This window comes from Chinchilla lanigera, unplaced genomic scaffold, assembly GCF_000276665.1.
Source record: "Chinchilla lanigera isolate Chin_1 unplaced genomic scaffold, ChiLan1.0 scaffold00048, whole genome shotgun sequence".
Lineage (NCBI taxonomy): Eukaryota > Metazoa > Chordata > Mammalia > Rodentia > Chinchillidae > Chinchilla > Chinchilla lanigera.
In genome coordinates this window covers 5,041,273-5,063,063 of record NW_004955449.1, presented here as the reverse complement: position 1 = coordinate 5,063,063, position 21,791 = coordinate 5,041,273, and the positions used below count along the sequence as shown (strand labels likewise).

Sequence of the window (21,791 nt, the reverse complement as noted above, 5' to 3'; positions counted from 1 at the left end):
CAAAGAACACAGAGAACATAAGACAATTATACTAAAATGCATTGTCCATGCTGGATTACAATGGCTTTTTTTTCCTCTCTTTTTTCTTCTTGTCTTTTATTTTGCACTGTATTTGTATATTAAGTTTCTCACATAAGAGAAATGGTATTTAAGCTTGTGTGTCTGTCTTATTTCACTTAACATTATGGTCTCAAAGTGCATCCATTTTCCTACAAATGGCTCATGTTTACCCTTCTTTATGGCAGTGTAGTACTCCATTGTGTGTAAATACCACATTTGTTTTATCCATTCATCCATTGATGGACATATAGGCTGCTTCCAAGATTTAGATATTATGAATTGAGGCCATCTGGGTTTTGTTTTTGTTTTTGTTTGAGATGTGGTCTTGCTATGTAGTCCAGGCCGGCCTTTAACTCACTATAGGGCCTGGACTAGCCTCAAACTCCCGGCAATCTTCCTGCCTCGGCCTCCCGAGTGCTGGGCTTTAAGGCGTGTGCAACCACACCCAGTGAGGCACCTGGATTCTTAATCAGTGCCCCCATGTCCAATGGTACATCGCAGAGCCTCGCGAAGACTCCACTGTAAGTTTGTGACTGAAGGAAAGGCAACTGTCTTCTCACTTTTATGCATATGGTTTGGCCTTGTGGCCCCCTGAAAGACTAGACCTATTGTTGATCCAGAAACACAGTGACCTTGAGGATGCCCAGGGGTCCCCAGATCATCCTTTGTGAATCGCTGGTTTAAAGAACTGTCAAAATTGGCGGGGCATGGTGGGGAACGCCTGTAATCCCAGCACTCGGGAGGCTGAGGCAGGAGGATCGTTGCAAGTTTGAGGCCAGCCTGGGCTACAAAATGAGCCCAAGGCCAGCCTGAACTGCATGGCGAGAGTGAACTAGATAAATCAGGCATCTGTCCTTAGTTTACTAACAGCAGAGACAAAAAGATCAGGGAGTTGACACTCGAGCTGAGACTTCAGCGACAGAGGGCCGGCCAGCAGCGATCGGAGGAACAGCCTTCCAGACGCAGCAAGCGGGTCCTCCAAGACGCGGAGCCCTGCTGGAGAGCGGCCCGGCGGGGCGGCAGGATGAGAGAGGGTAAGGTCCGCGGAAGGAGTAGGGTAGCTGAAGAGTGTTTGTTCCGAGGTGAGAAAGGACGCCTAGAGGTCAAGCCTGCCCGCCTCCCTCCCGAAATCCGCTTACAGATGCGAACGCGGGAACGGGCGCGCGCCGCCTCGCGTAATCTTGGGTCTCGGCGCCTGCCGTAGACGTCGTGAGCGAAGCCGCCCGTTGCCTAGGAGCTGGCTAGACGCCGCCGGGCTTCCACTGCGGGGAGGAGGCCGGCCGCGGGCTTGGGTCACCATGTCTGTGTTGGACGTGCTGTGGGAGGACCGGGACGTCCGCTTCGACGTCTCCTCGCAGTGAGTCTCGGAGAGTCCCGCGGGGCTGCCGCCTGCAGAGGGCGACTTGGCTCCAGCTCCTGGCGCGGGGAGGCGCCGGCGAAGGGCGCGACCGCCTGGGCCGCTGCGGGCCTCCGGGCGGGCGCCGCTGTAGAATCGCGGCCGGATTACAGTTTCGGCCCGGTGCGATCTCCGGCCAGTCCCAGACAGGGACCTTTCAGGAGCGTGACCCGCACTGTGGCGGGGACCACCCGGGCCGTGGGCGTCCGCCGAACCCAACTGAGTTTGGGGTTTCACGTTCGCGGGGGGCAGGGGACGTGGGCAGGGACTCAGGAAACGGGGTTCTAAAACGGAGTCTGGAATAGCGACGCCTTTTGTGGTCCCTTGCATAAACAACTTTTCTTTTTTTTTTTTTCTCTTTTTTTTTTTCCGTTTTAAGATAGGGTTTCACGTGCAGTTCAGGCTGGCCGCGAACTCGCACGATGCTCCTGCCTCAGCCTCCCAGGAGCTGGGATTACAGGCGTGCGCCACTACGCCCACCCCACTTCAACATTCTGAATTCGAGTTTTTCTGTTTATAGAACGAGGCGAGGGGGAGTGAACATTCTTCACCGTTCCGAATCACTGGTGCAAGCCTGTAATCCCAGCACCCCAGTGGTTGAAGCAGGAGGACCTCGAATTTGAGGCCGGCCTGGAACGGGGCCAGACCCGTCTCAAAAAACAAAAAAATCTTACCCCCCCAAAAGATATTTATATAGATGATCAACTTTCATCTCATTCATCTGCATCACCAATCAGGAGGAGTCCTGTTTAGAACCCTCCTTCCCAAAGTCCAGGCGGTGGAAATGCCCATTGAGATGTTGAATGTTGGAAAACATCACAGCTGAGGTTCTTGGATTAGCTGCTTCTCAGCGGACGGCACCTCTTTAGATGGAAAAACGGGACGTTGGTACATTTCTCAGGCCTTAATGTGACTGGATAACAAGACCAACGTAGTGTTAGGTCCTGTAAGAGGTTGGAAGGAATCATTACACACACTCTTTGACTTTTTTCTTTCCTTCTTAGAGGACTCAATCCGAACAGATGTCCATTTCATGAGCGTTTTAAATTTATTAAACATCAAATGTTTCCTAGATGCTGGTTATTGTGCTGGTAGCTAGAAATACAAAAATAGTAGGAAATTATTCTCATATTCCCTTCCACCCATTTTATGCAAGAGATACGCAGAGACAACTATAATAAATATGGTTCAAAACCGTTCTGAAAAAAAAAAAAAAAAAAAAAAAGCTAGGGATAATGGAAGAAGAACAGTTCATTATGCCCAGGAGAAAGCCTCACAGAAGAAACGATACTTGACTTGCACCCATCAATAAGCAGGACCCTGTCTGCTCAGATAGGGAGCAGGTATTCTAGAAAAGAAAAAGGAAATAGAAGCAGTGTCTTGGGGATATAAACGACATTGCTGGAAGGCAGAGTGGGCCACAGGGAGAGGCTGGAGGTGCCACAGAAAGGCAGCTTAGCCAGACTGCGAGGGGCTCAGCTGAGGATTCTGGACTTCGGCCTCTCGGCTGCTGGATGGGTGGAAGGCTTTCAGGCCGGGCAGTGAAGTGATCAGATCCGTATTTTCAGTGGCTGCTTGAGTTGGTTCTGTGACGCATGTATTGGGGTGCTCTCCTCGTAATCCGCTAGTTTGTTCCTTCCGTATGTTTGGTTTGTTTGTTGTCACTTTCGAACTGTCCTGGTCAGCAAGCTCTTCTTGTACCTGATTACATGCTAAGGCCGGAGGATGTTTTGCATGCGGCTCTTCTTAGCCGTTCCTTCTGGAGCTACCCGATGTCCTTTCCTCTACTTAGAAACCCCTGGGGGCCTCCTCCCTGGCCACAGGACTGGGCCCGTACGGGTCAGCCTGGCATTCAGGGTTCCCTCACCTGGTTCCTCCGAAGTGCCCAGCTGGTTCCTGTCGCTCCTCAGGACCTCTTCTTCCCCCACGCTGCTCTTTTCCTGTGCTCTTGTCTTTCTTTTTTTTTTTTTTTTTCGTTTTTCTCCGGTACGGGGAACCGAACTCACGACCTTGCGCTTGCCAGGCAGGCGCTTTTGCCGCTGAGTTAAATCCCCAGCCCCTGCTCTTGTCTTTCTTGTCCTCTCTTTAACATGGGCTCTCCTGTCTCACAGTTCTCCAAACGCTGCCCTTTCCTCCTCCTTCTGCTCACTCCAAGTAGCACTGGTCACTGCAGCCCCGCTGATGTCCAGGGCTTGAGCGTCTTCACAGACCTCCCGGCACGCGCAGGAGCACGCGGGCTGTGATCTGTATTGTCAGCCATTTTGAGGCAATGTCTCCTCTCTCCCTGAAGGGATTGTAAGACATTGTCATAACTATAACATTAAAACTTTTGTATTTGTTTTAGACAAATGAAAACAAGACCTGGTGAAGTCCTTATTGATTGTTTAGATTCAATTGAAGATACCAAAGGAAATAATGGGGATAGGGGTAAGTGTATTTTATAATAAATTTTGTATTTTTGGTTTAATTTACAAATGTGAGCCGGGCAGGGTGACGCACGCCTGTAATCCCACCACTCGGGAGTTTGAGGCAGGAGGATCATTGCAAGTTCGAGGCCAGCCTGGGCTACAAAGTGAGCTCAAGTTCAGCCTGAACTGCATAGCAAGACCCTGTTTCAAAAAGACAAAAAAAAAAAAAAAGTTGTGTTAGCTGGAGGGTATATGAAACAGCATCCCCTATAAATGTAATTGTGATCATACGTTGTGTAATTGTGATAAGCCTCCCTTGGGAGGCTGAGGCAGGAGGATAGAGGCCCATTTGAGGCCAATTTGGGCTATGTAGTGATTTCAGGGCCCGCTAGATGGTATCAGAAGACCTGTCTCAAAACAACAATAACAAAATGCAGTCGTGAGAACAGAATTGAGTCCATAGAATTTTCTCAGACTTAGGTAGAAGAAAGGGTAGAGGTAGATATTAAACCTGTAGCCAAGGAGCGCAAATTCTCCCTCAGCATCAGTCCTGGTTCTGACATCAGCTTTGTCCAGTAACAGTTGGATTTCAGGAGCTCTATATGCGGGGGTCGTGGAGGAGTTCTGACCCTCGTGTCAGCCTCCCCCAGAAGCGGGTGGGCTGGGGAATGGAAGGAGGTCAGAGTTGTGGTACCTGGCACCATGCTGCTTTCTAAGGAAATCCAGGAGTAACACCCAGCCCTGAGCACCTAAGACGGAAACCTCCAGGTGGACATGAGGAAAGAAAGTTTAGTGCTGCACTGTGAAGTCTGTAGGTCGAAAACCAGAGAATCCTGTGTCTTCTCTGTCACTAAGAGCAGTCATGGCTGAACCCTGTACCCCTCTACCCCCAGAGGAGATGACCTCAAGGTTGAATCGAAAGTCTAGCCTGCATACAGCAGCTGCCCAGGAGCCAGTAACCAGTGGTCAGCAGGTCGCCAAAGCATCCTCACTGTTCCTCAAGGGGAAAAAGCAGAAGTGGAGTAGCAGCTTAGTGATGCCTGGAAGTTTCTTGGGCAGAGAGGAGGCTTAGGAAGGAAGGACACAGACTCTGTCCAGAAAGAGGAATTGCAGAAGAATGCCTCTGTCCGGGGGAGGGGACTGGAACCTCAGGGTGGAAGGTGTTCACTGCAGCCTTCGGGGGGCTGCTTGCTGGCCGGGCCTTCCTTCTTTCTGGTCAGCGGTTGGCTCGCGTGAGCAGCAAGGCCGCTGAGCCTGCTGCCTGGGAGGAAGCCACCATTGCTGCCAGCGGGGGCAGAGAAAGCATGGTTGTTCTTACACAGGTTGGCAGGTGTTCCTAGGCGACAGCCCAACGTCTGGGACAGAGACGGAGCGTAATAGAATGTTTGCTTACTTCATCAGGGCCCCATTGAGTGCAGAATCCTTGCACTTTGGGTTGGGGAAAACAGAAAACCTCCCAGGTCAGAAATCTCCATCCTAGGTGCCTGAAATCCTGCTTTGAACACAAATAACTCTTGGTATGTGCACTGATCTCAGAAACCTTTGATGTCACAGAAGTGCATAGCGCCTCTGGCTGATAAGGTAGAAAAGGGAAGGGAAATCGTATTCTGCTCACAAAAGAATTGTGTGTATTAAGCATTTAAATGAGAAATGCTAGGAGGATGAGCCCAGCAGGCTTCAATGTGCGGATGGGAGTTTGAGAGTCTTATTTCAGTGACTGGCTTTGTAATTATATTATCCCATGCTAAGTTGTACACATATTACCTGCTAGGACCCCAGAACATTTTCTAACAGGACAAGAAACTAGTACACAAAGTGTAGGGCATGTGGTGCACACCTGTAATTCTAGTACTAAGGAGGCTGAGGCAGGAGGATCAAGAGTTAGAGGCCAGCCTGGGTTACGTACTGAGGTCAAGGTGAGGCCAGCCTGGACTACATAGCCAGACCCTATCTCCAGGGGGGGGAGAAAGGCTCACAACTCTATTCTTGGTCAGTCTGAATTAACCCAGTGTAGCAGTGAGTAACTGAATACCTTCTGTCAGCCTCAGGTTTTGTTTCTGTGGGATTCGGAATCATACAATCTTTACATAGAAGAGATTTGTGTGAAAAACATCTGTTTTGATCCTGGGCCAGAGTTCCACAAATACCTCAGACAGCAAACATGGGTCCTTAATTAAGCTAACCAATTTTTTGTTTGTTTGTTTTTAGGGAGACTTTTAGTCACTAATTTAAGAATCATCTGGCATTCGTTGGCATTGCCCAGAGTCAACCTTTGTAAGTATCCTTGTTAGGTGAAATTCTAAGAAGAAGAGTCTTCTGTCAGGGAACTTAGGTGATAGCTTTTGATAGCAAAAAAGGAAAAAGCTGTACTATGAAATATGTGGAAATCTGAAATTGACCAAAACTTCAGAAATCTTGGACTAACCACAGACTGCTTTGTAATGTAGAAGAAATGATTCATTCTTATTTTCCAGTCTGTAAATTGTGTCTTGGACATAGATGAGATCAGGGATTGTACACTGAATAGTTTTTGTCTTTGTTTTTGCTTATCTTTGACAATTTTTTATGTGTTTCGAGAAATCCCAAGGGAGGTGTAAATTATAGTAAAAGTAAATTCTTTCATTTTTCATTGTGTTAGATGTTTTGCTTTTTTTTTGGTCTTTCTGAGACAGGTCTAACTAGGTAGTTCGTGCTGGCCTTGAGCTCACTTTGTAGCCCAGGCTGGCCTTGGGCTGGCCTTGAACGTACAACGAGCCTCCTGCCTCAACCTCCTGAGTGCTGGGATTCCAGGCGTGCACCACCATGCCTGGTTTAGAATTTTTCTTTTGATGTTGTGGTGTTAATATTTTCAATAAATAAGCCAGGCATAGTGGCACACACCTGTAATCTCAGCACTCAGAGGCTGAGGCAGGAGGATCACCGTGAGTGTCAGGCCAGCTTGGGCTACATAATGAGTTCAAGGCTAGCCTGAACTACACAGCAAGACCCTGTCTCAAAATAACCACCACCACCACCACCAGTAAAAATATTTTCAATAAATAGTGCTGTGTAGGTTGCAGAAAAAGCATATTTCATTCTTCCTATGTTATGAATGTTTTTATTCAAAGAGACAGAATCAAATATTTCTTTAATTTTACTAAAATGTATAATTATTTCCTAACAGTTATTTCCTAATAATTATTTCCTAACAAAGTTGTATTTCTATTTGTGTTTAATTTTTTTAAATGTTAAAAGTTCTCTATATATGTTTTTGTACAAAGTATTTTTTCTCTGTTTATTGTATCATATTCCTTAAACTCTCTGGTTTTGAATTTTAGCTATTGGTTACAACTGCATATTGAATATTACAACAAGGACTGCTAACTCTGTAAGTCTGAAAAATCCTATTGATGGATACATATATATAAAAAAATATATATAGTGAAACATTAGATATTTGAAGTTAATATTTGTTTTTACTTTAAATAAACCATTGCTATTCAGATCTAAACTTTAAAATAAATTTGTTCTTACAGAAATTACGAGGCCAGACTGAAGCTCTTTATATACTAACAAAGTGTAACACTACTCGCTTTGAATTTATATTTACCAATTTGGTTTCTGGAAGTCCTAGGCTTTTTACTTCTGTGATTGCAGTACACAGGTATAGTAATACTTCGTGGAATATCTTGTGATACAGATTTAGTGGAGCTGGGCATGGTGGTGCACACCTGTAATCCCAGCACTTGGGAGGCTGAGGCAGGAGGACTGCTGTGAGTTCGAGGCCACCTGGGTTACATAGTGAGTTCAAGGCCAGCCTAAACTACACAGATCTGTCTCAAAAAACAAAAACAAGAAAAAGCTGAGTTAAGAGGACAAAGTGTATAATTGTTTGTGTTTCTTCTATTATTAGTAATGCTGAAATTTTTCATATGTTTGGCTAACTATAGTTTTCTATTATAAATTCCTTAATTGTACCATTACCTGTCATACAGTTGCAAGTATTTCTTAGTTTCCTAGTTTGCTTTTTGATTTTTGTCCTTTTTTTTTTTTTTTTTTCCTGGAGACAAGGTTTTGCTGTGCAGTTCAGGCTGGCCTTGAACTCACTTTGTAGCTTAGGCTGGCCTCGAGCTAGCAGCGATTCTCCTGCCTCAGCTTCCCGAGTGCTGGGATTACAGGTGTGTGCCACCACACCCGGCTGCTTTTTTATTTTGTTGATGAATTATTTATATATTTGTTTTTGTTTTTGTTTTTTGGTACTGGGAATCAAACTCACGACCTCACTCTTACCATGAAGGCACTGTGCCGCTGAGCTACATCCCCGGCCCGAATTATTTATATAAATGTGTATGTTTTGTTTTGGTTTTGCTGTGCTGGGGATTGAAACCAGGGAGCACTGAGCCCTATCTCCAGACTCTTTTTAATTTTTTTAAATTTTGAGACAGGGTTTCACTAGGTTGCCCAGCTGGCTGCCACTTGTGATCTTCCTACTCAGCTTCCCAAGTAGCTGGGGTTACAGCTCTGCACCACCACACCTAACAGAATGGGTTACTTTTAATTTGTTTGGTTTTCTGTTTATTTTATTTTATTGGTATTTTGTTTTTTGTTTTTGTTTTTGTTTGGTTTTTTTCCCGGTACCGGGAATGGAACTCACGACCTTGCACTTGCCAGGAAGGCACTGTACCGCTGAGCTAAATCCTCAGCCCCCCTTTATTGGTATTTTGAAACAGGGTCTTGCTATGTAGTCCAGGCTGGCCTTGAATTTGTGGTGATCCTCCTGCCTCAGCCACTTGAGTGCTAGGACTACAGGTGCGTGGCACCACACCTGGCATTACTTTTTTACTGAGGTATAATTCTATTTTATTTTTTGGTCTTTTTTGAGACAGGGTCTCACTAAAAAGTTCAAGTTAGCCTTGAGCTCACTTTGTAGCCCAGGCTGGTCTCGAGCTCCAAACGATCCTCCTGCCTCAGCCTCCCGAGTGCTGGGATTACAGGCATGTGCCACCACGCCCGACTTTACTGAGGTATAACTCATATGACATAAAATTTCACCTAACATAAAATTTACCCGTTAAGGTGTGCAGGTCCATAGTTTTAGTATATTCACAGAGTTGTACGTCCTCCACCATTATCCAATTCCAGAATGCCTCTGCACCCTGAAGAAAAAACCCCACACTACTAGCATCATTCCTGTTCCTTCTGCCTGCAGCCCAGGCAGCTGTGAACTTATGTTCTTGACAACCAGGAGCTTATTTTCTGTCTCAGGGACTGGCCTGTCCTGGACATTTCCTTCCGTACTGTTTTCAGGATCTGTTCCTGCTGCAGCATCTGTCAGTGGCATTGTGCTCCTTTTCATAGCTGCCTGGTGTTCTCTCATGTCCACATTTCGTTTGTCTGCTCATCAGTTGCTGGACATTTGGGTTATTTCCATGTTTTAGCTATTATGACTACTAGTGCTGTGAACATCTGAGTACAACATTTTGTGTAAACATATTTTTTCAGTTTTCTTGGCCATATACCTAAAGCTTAGTTCTTTACGGTACATGGAAGTATTATGGAATGAAACACTTTAGCTGGGCGTGGTGGCGCACGCCTATAATCCCAGCAGTTGGGAGGCTGAGGCAGGAAGATCGTTTGGAGTTCGAGACCAGCCTGGGCTACAAAGTGAGCTCAAGGCCAGCCTGAACTGAGTAGCAAGACCCTGTCTCAAAAAGAAAAAAAAAAAAAAAAAAAAAGCTGTAAGTGACGTGTGAAATGAGCATGAGAGCTGCATTTCTTTAGTAGTATAAAAATACATGTTTGCCCCCAAGTGACTTACAGCATAAATCATGTCCACATTTTCCATTGGTTAAGTATTGATAACAGCACTAACGAAAATTAAGATTTATAGGCAGAATGCTCAAATCCTACTGACAAGTAACATATTAGAATACTAATTAAAGAAACAATCAGAAGTTTAAGAGGAAATATTATAAATTTATATAAGTGGATTATAAAGTTATTAAAGCTAATAAAGGTCTTTATTTTTGTAAATTGAATAAATTAGCCTGTTTTCATGTAGAATAAAATTAGAATTAACTGCCAGGTATGGTGGTGCACACCTGGAATTCTAGCATTCAGGAGGCTGAGGCAGGAGGATTATCAAGAGTTCAAGGCCAGCCTGAATTGCAGAGTAAGACTGTCTCAAAGAACCAAAAATAAAATAAAGTGAAATAGAATTAACTAATAAAAAGTTAATCAGATTTTTTTGATATGATTTGTTAATAGGGAGACATGGGAAGAAAACAAAATAATAGAGATTTTATTTTCCCTCATCCTATCCTTGCCTTGTCCCCTTCCCCCTTAGAATCCATTTTGGAGTTGGTATAGTTTCATTCTTTTTTGTGTGAAAGTACAGGTCACAGAGAGAAACGTAACTGAATTTCTGCTGCTGTCAAAAGATCCCTTGAGTAAAACAGGGCAATAGCCAGACATGGTTGCATACAGCTCTAGTCCTCGCACTCAGGAGGCTGAGGCAGGAGGAAGATTGCCTTGAGTTCGAGGCCAGCATCGGCTACATGGTGAGTTCAAGGCTAATCTGGACTACATAGCGAGACCCTGCCTCCAAAAAAAGGCAAAAAACAGAACAAACCAAAAATAAGATAGAGAGATAAAGTATAAATATTTCACTAACATGACAGAGTCTACCAAAAATGCATAACTATCAAACCTCATTGGAAAGCAATTTAAAATTTCATAATAAGTGAGTATAAATACTAATGACTGTATACTTAGTAGGTAAGTAAATATTACCTAAGGAAGCCACATTTTAGGTCTGGATGGTCTTTTGTTTGTTCTTTGTAGAGCGTATGAAACTTCTAAGATGTATCGTGATTTTAAATTGAGAAGTGCACTGATTCGCAACAAGCAGCTAAGATTATTACCGCAAGAGCACGTGTGTGATAAAATCAGCGGAGTGTGGAATTTGTCCAGCGATCAGGTATCGTGTGAAGGGCTAGTGCATCTTTTACTGTTGGAATTGAGTAATCACTTCTTTCATTTTTCCTCATAATTAGTTTTTATATTCATTCGACTCTTAATTAATAAAATAGCATTGTAGCACTTGATAAATTAATGTTATAGCTCTTGGTATGAAACAGTATTATTTTTGTTTGTTTGAGTCAGGGTCTTGCTGTGTAGCCCAGGCTGGCCTGGAACTCACGTCTGTCTTCCTGCCTCAGCTTCCTGAGTGCTGGGATCACAGGCATGCACCACCTCACCCAGCTTGCCACTGTAGTGTGAAACCAACCACACCAAAACTTAATTTTGTACAATATTCATGCCTCAGAAATATTCTTAAGTTGTTTTGTTTTTTTTTTTCTTTTTCATTTTGTTTTGTTTTGTTTTGTTTTGTTTTGAGACAGGGTCTCACTATTTAGTTCAGGCTGGCCTTGAACTCACTAGGGAGCCTAGGCTGGCTTCGAACTTGCAGCTGTCCTCCTGCCTCAGCCTCCGAGTGCTGGGATTACAGGCATGCGCCTCCACACCTGGCTTCTTACATTTTTTTCTAATCTTTTAAAAATATAAGAAATGTTTTTAGCTGTGGGCCATAAAAGAGGCAGCAGTGAAGCACAGGCTGTAATTTGCCAACCCCTGCTTCCGGTGACACCTTAGACATCCCTTTCTGAAAGCTTCCCTCTGTGCACCCCTTACACAGCTGACACTTCACTCTGTGCTCCCAAATTACTGCTCTAAGTGACATGGCTTGTCCGTACCCCCATGCAGATGGTAGGCCTCAGACATCTGGTGGGTTCCCCGTTGGCGGTGAGACCCTTATCACGTGGCCTAAGACCTGGGGGTTTGTATGAGTTAAAGGGATGTTCCAGGGTTACGAGATACATGGTGCTGGGCGCACACCTTTAATCCCTGGAGGGTCAATGGGCGTTCATGGCCAGTCTGGGCTACATGGTGAGTTCAGGGTCAGTTTGAACCTTATAGTGAGACATGGTCTCAAAAAAAAGGAGAGAATTAGTCTGCATAAGTTGAAACTTAGTATCTTTTTTTTTTGTCTTTTTGAGACAGAATCTGGTTATGCAATTCAGACTGGCCCTGAGCTCACTTTGTAGAACTCACAACAATCTTCCTGCCTCAGCCTCCTGAGTACTGGGGGATTACAGGCATGCACCACCATGCCTGGCTGTCTCAGACTTTAAGTAATAATTATAGTGAGATTTACTACTTATAAAATACTTGCTATGTGCCAGGCACTCTGCGGAGAGCTTTATTTAATCGAATTCCCATTTCACACTTGACAAAATTCACCAAGAAGAGAGTTGCCTGTGGCCAGACACCGGAGCTGATGTTTTAACGCTGAACGCTTCTGGGGGCTCCAGGGCCGGCTCGCAGTCATCTCCTGATGCTGCCAGTGAACGGTGGCGTCGTTGACATCCCATAGTAGTTTAGGGGTTGTGCTGGTTCTGTGATACTCGAAAATACATTCCTCTTGTGCTTAAGAAAAAAGGACAGATGTCCAAATACATAATCACTGACTTATTTCTCACTCTGCTTTACAGGGAAATTTAGGGACGTTTTTTGTTACCAATGTGAGAATCGTGTGGCATGCAGATATGAATGACAGCTTCAACGTCAGTATCCCCTACCTGCAGATCGTAAGTACCAGCCTCTTGGCGACCTTATTCAGATATAGAATAACTTTTGTCTTTTGAGGCAGGGTCTTGCTATACATTCCAGGCTGGCCTTGAACTCAGTATGTAGCCCGGGCTGGCTTGAGTTTATGGCAGTCCTCCTGCCTCAGCCTCCTGGGTACTGGAATTACAGGTGTGTGCCATGACACCCAGCTGGCCAAGCCTATCTTTTGCTAAATTTTTCGATTTCTAATTTACTTTAAAATAGCTGCTCATTCACTCGTCTCCCAAACATTGAGCACCTACTGTGTGCTAGGGAGTGGAGACAGAATTATGAAAATCATGACCCAGTACACAGTTCCTGCCATCAGAGACATTCCAGTCTGCTGGAGGAAAGCAGCTTCCTAAAACAGAATGTCATAGAATTGGACAGGAGGAAGGTGATTTCTGGTCACCTGAAGAAGTGTGGGACATTGTAATCACTGTTGGGGAGGTGCCCGCGTCCACCTCGGTGTCTGCTAGGTTGCATTCATATTGTTCCCTGCAATGTTATTTTGCTCTGATACGAGCCACAGCCTGCCTCACCCGGCCTCTGCTAAGCTGAGTACTTACGGGGTAGTGGACAGCCTTGTGCCACCTGTTCTTCAAATAGAATCTATTTTACTGTTTAAGAATCGGGTTGCCAAGCGTGGCCCCAACAGCTTGCAACCCGATCTCATGACTGTGAGTCTCTGCTGCAGTCAGGTGCTAACTTCAGCCCCGCGCCTCCGCCTTCCACGCATGCGCACACGTTCATGCCCGCTTTGGTTGGTTGGTTGGGTTTTTTTGGTAGCGGAAATGGACCTCATAACCTCGCGCTTGCCGGGCAGGCGCTGTGCCGCTGAGCTATATCCCCGGCCCTCACGCCTGCTGTGTAAACCCCTAGATGCTTCTGTGAGCGGCCCGCGTCTTCCAGTTCCCTTACCATCAGTGAGAGCCACGGTACCATCTCTGCAGGGGCTTGCAAAGGAAAGGGGGACTCTGTTCTTTGGACTATGACAAGTAGTTCCTATGGGAAAGTTTTAAAACTTGTCTTAAAGACTCGCTGTCAGATAATAAAAGCATGCATTTTTTTTTTTCATGTCATATCTAGCGTTCAATAAAGATTCGAGATTCAAAATTTGGTTTAGCTCTTGTCATAGAAAGCTCTCAGCAGGTAAGATAATTTACATTTTTATTACTCTTACATAGATTGTTAAAACAATGTGATGGTCCAGGTTTTTAGTTTTATTTGTAGAGTAACCACTTTACATCCAATAAGAATGGTAGCTAAAACATGAAGGATACAAAATGTTTGAAGTCGTGTAGTAATTATCTCCATAGGAAGAATCCTGTCTGTATTTTTTTGTTGTACAGTCATAATCAGTTTTGATTTTTTTTTTTTTTTTTGTCTTTTTTGAGATAGGGTTTTACTGTGTAATTCAGGCTGGCCTTGACTCACTTTGTACCCAGGCTGGCCTTGAACTCACAGCAATCCTCCTGCCTCAGCTGGGATTACAGGTGTGCACCAGCACAGCTGGCCATAATCACTATATTATCATTATGTTCATCACTTATTAATGACAGAAATGAAGCACCACACTTAACACTTTTCGCACATCTTCTCACTGTAATAACTCCCAGCTGTTACCATTCCCTTCTCATTTTGTAATCATTGAAACTGAGCCTAGAGAAATTAGAAACTTCACCCCCGGCCTCACAAGTACAGTAGGACCTTGGTTCACGAGGGCTTCTGTTCCCAAACAGTTCAGTTCTCAAACAGAAGCATTAGGCACAGTTTTGCTTGTTCTTGAACTCAGCACTGGGTGACAGGTTCGACCCGGCCAGCTTCCCAGAGTCATGGATCGAGTTAATTTCGTGAACGCAGGCAACACTGTAGTGAGCGTGGGGCCAGATTCTGATTCCAGGTCTGACTGATTCACAAGACTTTGAAAATCGCAGATAGAGAAATGCAATAGACTCTGTTTAAGACTTTATCCCTCACACACAGATTGCAGTGAGTCCCTGACCTACCAAAGAGCTCCGTGCCAAGAGGACGTTCCTAAGTCGGATTCATGCTTGACTCAGAGAGTCCTATACACCTTTGACACAAACGTAAAATCTATAGCATAAAAAACCAAACACACCCGAAAATACTGTAGATAAGCTATTTGTACTTTTACACTTACCTTAGAATACTGGCACAGGGTTAGGGTTAGGGTGAGCTATTTCCGTGATTTGTTCACACCTACAGATCTTCCCAGTGTGAGCTTTGTTGGTGTCATTGAAAGTCTGCAGCTCAGATGTTTGTAAATCAGGGACTTACTGTCCACAGTATCTAATTATAAAGTGCTATGCTCCCATTTTACCATTTTTTTTTTCAAAAATAGCTTTAAACAAAACATTTACAATACATTTTTTAGGCAGGCATAATGGTGAACACCTGTAATCCCAGCACTTGGGAGGCAGAGGCAGGAGGATCACTGCAAGTTCCAGGCCACCCTGGGCTACATAGTGAGTTCAAGGACAGCCGGAACTACATAGATAGCAAGACCTTGTCTCAAAAAAACAAAAACAAAAACAAAATTTGTTTTTCTTACTCTTCAAGGAGAGAGCCTTGGAGGGTCATTGCCCTTCTTTTCATGTAGCGTCTGTTCTTTCAGGCCCAGCTCTCAGGAAACTTCGCTCCCTTTGCCTTCACAGCCTGCAGTGCGCTTTTTCAATGAAACACTGTGGTACCCGCTGCAGCTTCAGAATGGGGTGGGGGGCAGGGGAGAGCCGCTAAAGGGGAAACCGAGCTGGCCACAGGTCGCCGCCGCTTGAAACGCCACTTCAGTTTTCATACATGCCTGAAGACTGTGATAGCAAGGAGTTTCATTTTTAAAAAATTAGCTTAAATGTTTTGCTGTAAAATAAAATAAGGATGATTAGTTTGTCGTGTGCTGTAAACACCGTTCCTCAGGCCTGTTGCTGTTTTTTTTCTTGTAGAGTGGAGGATACGTTCTTGGCTTTAAAATAGATCCTGTGGAAAAGCTACAGGAGTCAGTGAAGGAAATCAATTCACTTCACAAAGTCTACTCTGCCAATCCTATATTTGGAGTGGATTATGAAATGGAAGAAAAGGTAATTTGTTCAGGACATGAAATGCAGACTTTGCCAAACTGAGGGCTGCCTGTAAGTTCCGATATAAACACATTGTATACCATTTTACTTGAAACTGTTTTGAAAATGATGGGTAAACAAGCCACACTTGGTGGCGCACGCCTGTAAGCCCAGCACTCGGAGGCCGAGGCAGAGGATCACTGCGAGTTAGGGGCCAGCCTGGGCTACGCAGCAAGACCCTGTCTCCAGAAAAGCCAAGAGGTGAGTAAGTCAGTGAGTGAATGAAGTGACAACTGTGAGACTCTGCAGATGCGCACAGGGCCCTCGCCCCTCTAGGAGCCAGTGCCTGCCTTTGGCTGGCTGGCAGCTGGCGCATTCCTCCCTGGCCCGAGTCTCCGGCGCGGGCTCCTCTCACGAGGACAGCCGTATTCCCTCCTCCTGTCTGCTTTGTTTGTATCCTGCCTCAGCCTCCCATTAACAACAGATACCACGCTGTTCCCCACTGCTCCTGACCAACTCACCTGGTCCTGTGGGTCAGTGCCCCCCCGCCATTGTTTGGAAATATTTTGGCACCTTCATGTTGAGACCCAGTCTTCCTGCATCACCCACACTGGTGCCAGACTCCTGAGATCACAGGAGCGATTGTCCTGCCTCAGCCTTCCAAGCGCTAGGCTGTCAGCATGTCACCACAGTTAGCAAGCTTTGGGGGTCTTGGCTGGCGCCCCACACACCTCTTTGCCTTCCTCGTGGCTTCCGGTTGCTGCGTGAGGCCTGGCCCTCTCCAACCAGACCACCAGCCAGTCTGTCACTGTCACTGCCATCCTTACGGGGGCTCTTGCTGTCTGCTCTATGACTGCACCACACTCTCAGCCCCATCAGAGGCACCCTCGCCATCTGCTTGGTCGCCTTCGCCCTGGCTTTGTCCCTTTGCTGCCCTGCGGTGCCCTTGGGCTGGTCTCCTCCATGCCTCGCCGGTGCCCAGCCTGTCAGGCCACATGGCGGCCGTCGTCTCTGCCTGTCTTCCCGCACCTGGACCCAGCTGGGACCCAAGGGCCAGGCCGCAGGCGAGCCCCTCCTTCCCGTCCCCCCCGTGCCTTGGTTCTGTCAGCGGCGCCTCTAGATCTGCGGCTGGACTTTTCGGGGTGCCACAGGGTGTCCGATCTTGGTACCCTGTCAGCTTATCTCCCTCTGAACGCTTCAAGTAGCATCAGGTAGATGAGTGTCCCAAATAATGTCCACTGGACGTATCATTTCAGGGTTTGTCTTAGTAATTTAATCAAGTAAATACTTGTCCAAGTCAGTGACATACTTGAGGCCGTCGGTGAGCATCTCAGACGAGGCTCACCGAGAAGTAGCCTCCTTTCTCTCAAAGCGGCGCCTTTCTGTCTTGTCTGTGACGTACCGCTAGCTTTGGCAGAGGCAGCTGTGCTCAAAACCTTGGAGTTTTCCTCCATTTTTCCATTGTCTCATTTTAAACACTCATTAAATTATACTAACCTCTTCCCCATTTCTATCCTTTTCTTTCCATTTAAATGTCAGTTATTAAATCAGACATAATGTTGTGAAACAAGCATAGTTCGTGGAACCTGTTAATTTCAGTTTTTTCACAATGTATTTATGATCCTAGGCAAACCCAAACTTTAGCTTTCTCATAAGATGGAGATAATCTATCTCACAAAGTTGTCTTTTGGGTGATTTTTTGTGTTAGGGTTTTTTGTGGATTTTTGAGGTTTGTTTGTTTTTGAGACAGGGTCTCACTATGTAGTTCCGGCTGGCCTTGAGCTCACAGGCTGGTCAGATTTGCCTGGGATCCTTTCCTTTTCCAAAAGTTTTGTTTTTATAAAGTAAAGCATATTAGTGTATGAGTGAACGGGTCACCATAAAGAGAACTTAGCTCACCACCCCGTCAGCCCCCACGCCCAGCAAGGAGCCATGTTTTGACTTTGAAGGGATCACTTCTGTGTCTAAAACAGAATTTTCCATCTTAGCTAGTCTTTTTAGGCACGCAGTTCAGTCGCCTCCAATGTAGTCACATTGTTCTTTGGTTTGCTTTTTTGTTTTTTTTTGAGACAGGGTCTTGCTATGTAGCCTCGACTGGCCTTGAACTTGCAGCTATCCTCCTGCCTCAGCCTTCCAAGTGCTGGGATTGCAGACCTGCACCACAGTGCCCGGCTAGTATTTATAGTTCTTAAGTAAATGATTTTTCATGTGATTTGTTTAGTGAATAGTGTGTCATGCGTCTTAACATCTGTTGATTTTTTTTAGCCACAGCCCCTTGAAGCTCTGACAGTTGAACAAATTCAAGATGATGTAGAAATAGACTCTGACGATCACACGGATGCTTTTGTGGTGAGTGTCACAAAGAAGACATTGAATTTCTGATGATTTGTATCTGAGTCATGTTTAATTAAAAACACTGTAAAACTTGTAGAATTGTTTTACACTGTAAAACACTAGAACTTGAGCCTTTTAACATGACTTTAAGAGTCATTTTTTTGGCGGGCGTTGTGGCTCATGCCTGTAATCCCAGCACTGGGAAGGCTGAGATGGAGGCTGAGGCAGGTGGATTGTTGTGAGTGTGAGGCCAACCTGGTCTACAAAGTAAGTTCAAGGCTAGCCTGAACTGCACATTGAAACCCTATCTTAAGGGGCCAGGGGTATAACTCAGCGGCATAGCACCTGCCTGGCGTGTGCGAGGTCATCAGTTTGATTCCCAGTACCACCAAAAAAGAAAGAAAGAAAGAAAGAAAAAAAGAAAGAAAGAAACCCTATCATAAAAAGACAAAGAAAGAGCAATTTTGTTGTTGTTGTTACCAGGAATCAAACTCAGGACCTTGCTCAGGTGCCACTGAGCTATATTCCCGGCCCAAGAGTAATTTTTCTAAGTGAGCTTACAGCGATCCTCCTGCCTCAGCCTCCCAACTGCTGGGATTATAGGCGTGAGCCACCATGCCCAGCTAGAAGGATATATATTTGACCAATAAAGTTTTCTGTTTCCAAATGGTATTATTTAATTGATAGCAGGTATAATAATAATCCTTTCTGTGGTCTGTGATTGAACCAGAATACCTCACTGGTAACAAATAATTTCAAAGCTGTGAAATTAGTATAAAACTTCAATTATAAACTACTACTCCCTCCAGCTCTGTGCATTTGCTGACACATTCATTGCTTTCTGTCTTGTTAGCACCCTCCTCTAAAAGCAGAGGCATTTTATAGCTTCTAAGTCATTGTCTTTATGACCACTTGTTAACAATGCTAATTACACATTAGTCACAAAACTTGTTTGTGTAGAGCCTGAAGCATAGCGCTGGGAGACAGCAAGACTGACAGAAGAAATAAGTTGTGCTGTCAGATGGTGGAGCTGAGTGAGAAAACCACTTAACACAGCAGCAGTGGGAAATGCATTGAGTAGCAAAATCATCCTGCAAGTCAGTCGCAGGCTCCTAAGCCCCCTGCTCTATGTGTCAGCTGTGTGAAATACAGTCTTCTTTCTCTTACAGGCTTATTTTGCCGACGGCAACAAGGTAAGCGCACTTTTCGTGGAGTATACTTTGTCAAGTTTCTACATTCCGACGCTGAGCATTGGCAGACTTATGTGAAACCTATTTCTTGTTCCCTCCTCCTGGCTGCCGTCTCTGTTCATCTCACCCTCTTACCTCCCCCAAAGCAACAAGACCGGGAGCCCGTGTTTTCAGAAGAACTGGGGCTGGCAATAGAGAAACTGAAGGATGGATTCACACTCCAGGGACTTTGGGAAGTGACAGGTTGATCTTGAGCTGAACTGGATTTCTATGTAGAGCTGTCTGGAGATTAAAGATAGTAGTCGCCTGCCATGAGGCGTGGGGTATTCTTTATATTTACAGCTTTTAGAGCTAAAGCTTTTACCAAAGACATTTTTAACAATCGAGGAAAAATTCATTTTAAGAACTATTTTCTAAAAATTATACTTAAAATTATAATTCAAATGTATGTAGTTTGTAAATGTTTATTCTTTATCTGAAAGTTGTAAAGTACTAGTTTTCAGACATTAAATAACTGTACTATGTTGGATTTAATAAAGAATTTATGCAGCACCATTTAATGTTTTGAAAGTATTATTTGAAATAAGACTTCTTATGGAATAAGCAAAATACTCCTTTCTTCATTATAAAAGTGTGGTTTGAATACATTATCACATATCTTCAAATGTAAGCCAGCTCACACAAACTTCAGTCACTATTAGGTGATCATTTTTGTAGAAGTTATAACTATAGTATATATCAATCCCTCTGTAATGTTTTGGATGCTAGTTTGTAAGTAGCTTCAATATAATTTTGGCAAGAATACACTTATTTTGTAAAGAAATACACCTTTTTTATTGGTTTTCTCCTTGTTTGTATTTAATGTAACTTCTTTGACATTTTCAAAAATAATAAATATATTCGTTTTCTGATTTCTTAATTTAGGTAAAATTTGGTGACCTCTGACATCATTCTATATTTTTTGCTAAATAATTGAAATTAGCAAAAGGAACTCTCTCTCGTGGGAAAAGAATGTGTATAAAAACCTTTTAAACAGACATAGCCATACGTCCAGCCCACACAGTGTGCAGCCTTCTGTGTACCTGTTTATTAAAAATCAATGAACAGAAACTGCAAGTGGGTTTCCTCATTTCAATGGAAAAGGATTTCTGCATTTTTAAGAGCTAGAGTTATAATAACCTGTTTTAGGGGGTCACAAATAAAATAGTGACATAAATATTCTTTACTCCTTTTGAAGCAGGAGACTTCATAAAATTGCCAGCTAGTATGGAATAATCTCAAATGTCATCCTGGTGTTCACATCTGATCTTTTCAAATGTTAGGTGTTACGTGTAGAGAGAAATGAGTCATTTATTGTTTTAACCAAGGAGCAGCTGTTAGTTTTTTCTAGCGTGTTAAACCTTTAGTGACTTCTATAAATGGAAAAAGAATCAATGAGCTCTTCTTTCAGCTGTTGTTTTAACAGCTGACTGTACCACTGACTTCACTGTGATGTAAAATAAAAGAAAAAACCTTTACTCATTCACAGAGACCTTAAATTTTAAAAATACATAATTCCCTGATTGAGGCATTCATTCATTCAACAGGTATTCATGGAGCACTCACAGAGCCTATGAACTATAGCACTGAACAGCTCGAAGAGAAAAAAACAAAACCTGTATTACGTTCTTTTGGATACGGTTAAGAATACTACCCCCTCCAAAGACTACCAGCCTTTGAAGTTGCTGGCTGGGCATGGTACACACCTGTAGTCCTAGCACTCAGGAGGCTGAGGCAGGAAAACGGCCACGAGTTTGAGGCCAGCCTGGGCTACATAGTGAGTTCAAAGCCAGCCTGACTACATAGTAAGACCCTGTCTAAAAAAAAAATGAAATTACAGTATTTCTGCCACACTGCTGAGAAAATGATCATGTCATAAACCGTTTCATAGAATATATATCACCTAAAAGCCAAAGAGCAATTTTTTCCAAATGATTTCCACATTTCATAATTAATACAGTATTCTATTACAATCAGTAATTCATTATGATCCCCATTATATGTAATTAAAAATAAGGCCTGTTTTCCAAATTGAATGGCTACTGCAGCACTTCATCCTGATTTTGTTGGGTTCTGATGATAACATTATCCTCATGGGGCTGCCTCTGTGTTTATAAAGAATATAAAATTATGTGTATGTATGTGGGTCTCTTTCTCCTGGTGTTGATTTTTAACTACTTTGCTCTTGATTCCTTTAAAAATTTTTTGCCTTTGTTTTCCTTTTTCTTATTATTTTTTGCCTTGTTCAACAAGGCAGCGTGTCAATAAGTAAATTTTATAATTTAATTCAGTTCTAATTCTAGTTTTCCTGCTTAAGAATAAAGGTAATTTAGAATGTCTTAGGCAATTAGCAGTTTCTCTGCATTTATTTCACTTCTAATGGAGGTATCATTTCAAAGGTTTAGTAAGAGTATAATTACAGTATCTAAGTAAACATCTAAGGTTCCTACTTCCAAGAGAAAACTATATCCCACTGGTTAGGGTAAAAAGTAAAAATCTGTGTAACAATTTTTGGAAAGGGGATCTTGTTTCTGAGAAGCCAGATGAACTCACCTCATATTCTTGCCTTGTGCATCATTAATTCAGGGGAGCCAAGCAGTTTACCACTGGACCAGTTTTAGAGAAGTGACTCATTTCTACG

General features: G+C 43.9%; 1 protein-coding gene across 2 annotated transcripts; it reads left to right on the top strand.

Moving 5' to 3' along the window:
* Positions 1-1,257: 1,257 nt before the first annotated feature.
* On the top strand, positions 1,258-20,030 carry Bbs5 (Bardet-Biedl syndrome 5). Of its 2 annotated transcripts, XM_005393261.2 has the most exons (12): positions 1,260-1,417; positions 3,801-3,883; positions 6,073-6,138; positions 7,182-7,231; positions 7,380-7,507; positions 10,687-10,822; positions 12,396-12,491; positions 13,600-13,662; positions 15,474-15,608; positions 17,853-17,936; positions 19,091-19,114; positions 19,258-20,030. In XM_005393261.2, the coding sequence occupies exons 1-12, from the start codon at positions 1,359-1,361 to the stop codon at positions 19,357-19,359; spliced, it is 1,026 nt and encodes a 341-aa protein (XP_005393318.1). In that variant the 5' UTR covers positions 1,260-1,358; the 3' UTR covers positions 19,360-20,030. The 2 variants fall into 2 exon arrangements, with proteins under 2 accessions (XP_005393319.1, XP_005393318.1); XM_005393262.2 differs by lacking the exon at positions 13,600-13,662 and having other exon boundaries at positions 1,258-1,417.
* The last annotated feature ends 1,761 nt before the right edge of the window (positions 20,031-21,791 follow it).

What these genes read in the sequence shown, in the direction of transcription:
- Bbs5 (XM_005393261.2), top strand. Translation starts at nt 1,359, where the DNA reads ATGTCTGTGTTGGACGTGCTGTGGGAGGACCGGGACGTCCGCTTCGAC. An exon ending in TCTGTGATTGCAGTACACAG is followed by an intron (nt 7,508 to 10,686) that starts GTATAGTAATAC and finishes TGTTCTTTGTAG; the next exon opens with AGCGTATGAAACTTCTAAGA. An exon ending in ATTTTGCCGACGGCAACAAG is followed by an intron (nt 19,115 to 19,257) that starts GTAAGCGCACTT and finishes CCTCCCCCAAAG; the next exon opens with CAACAAGACCGGGAGCCCGT.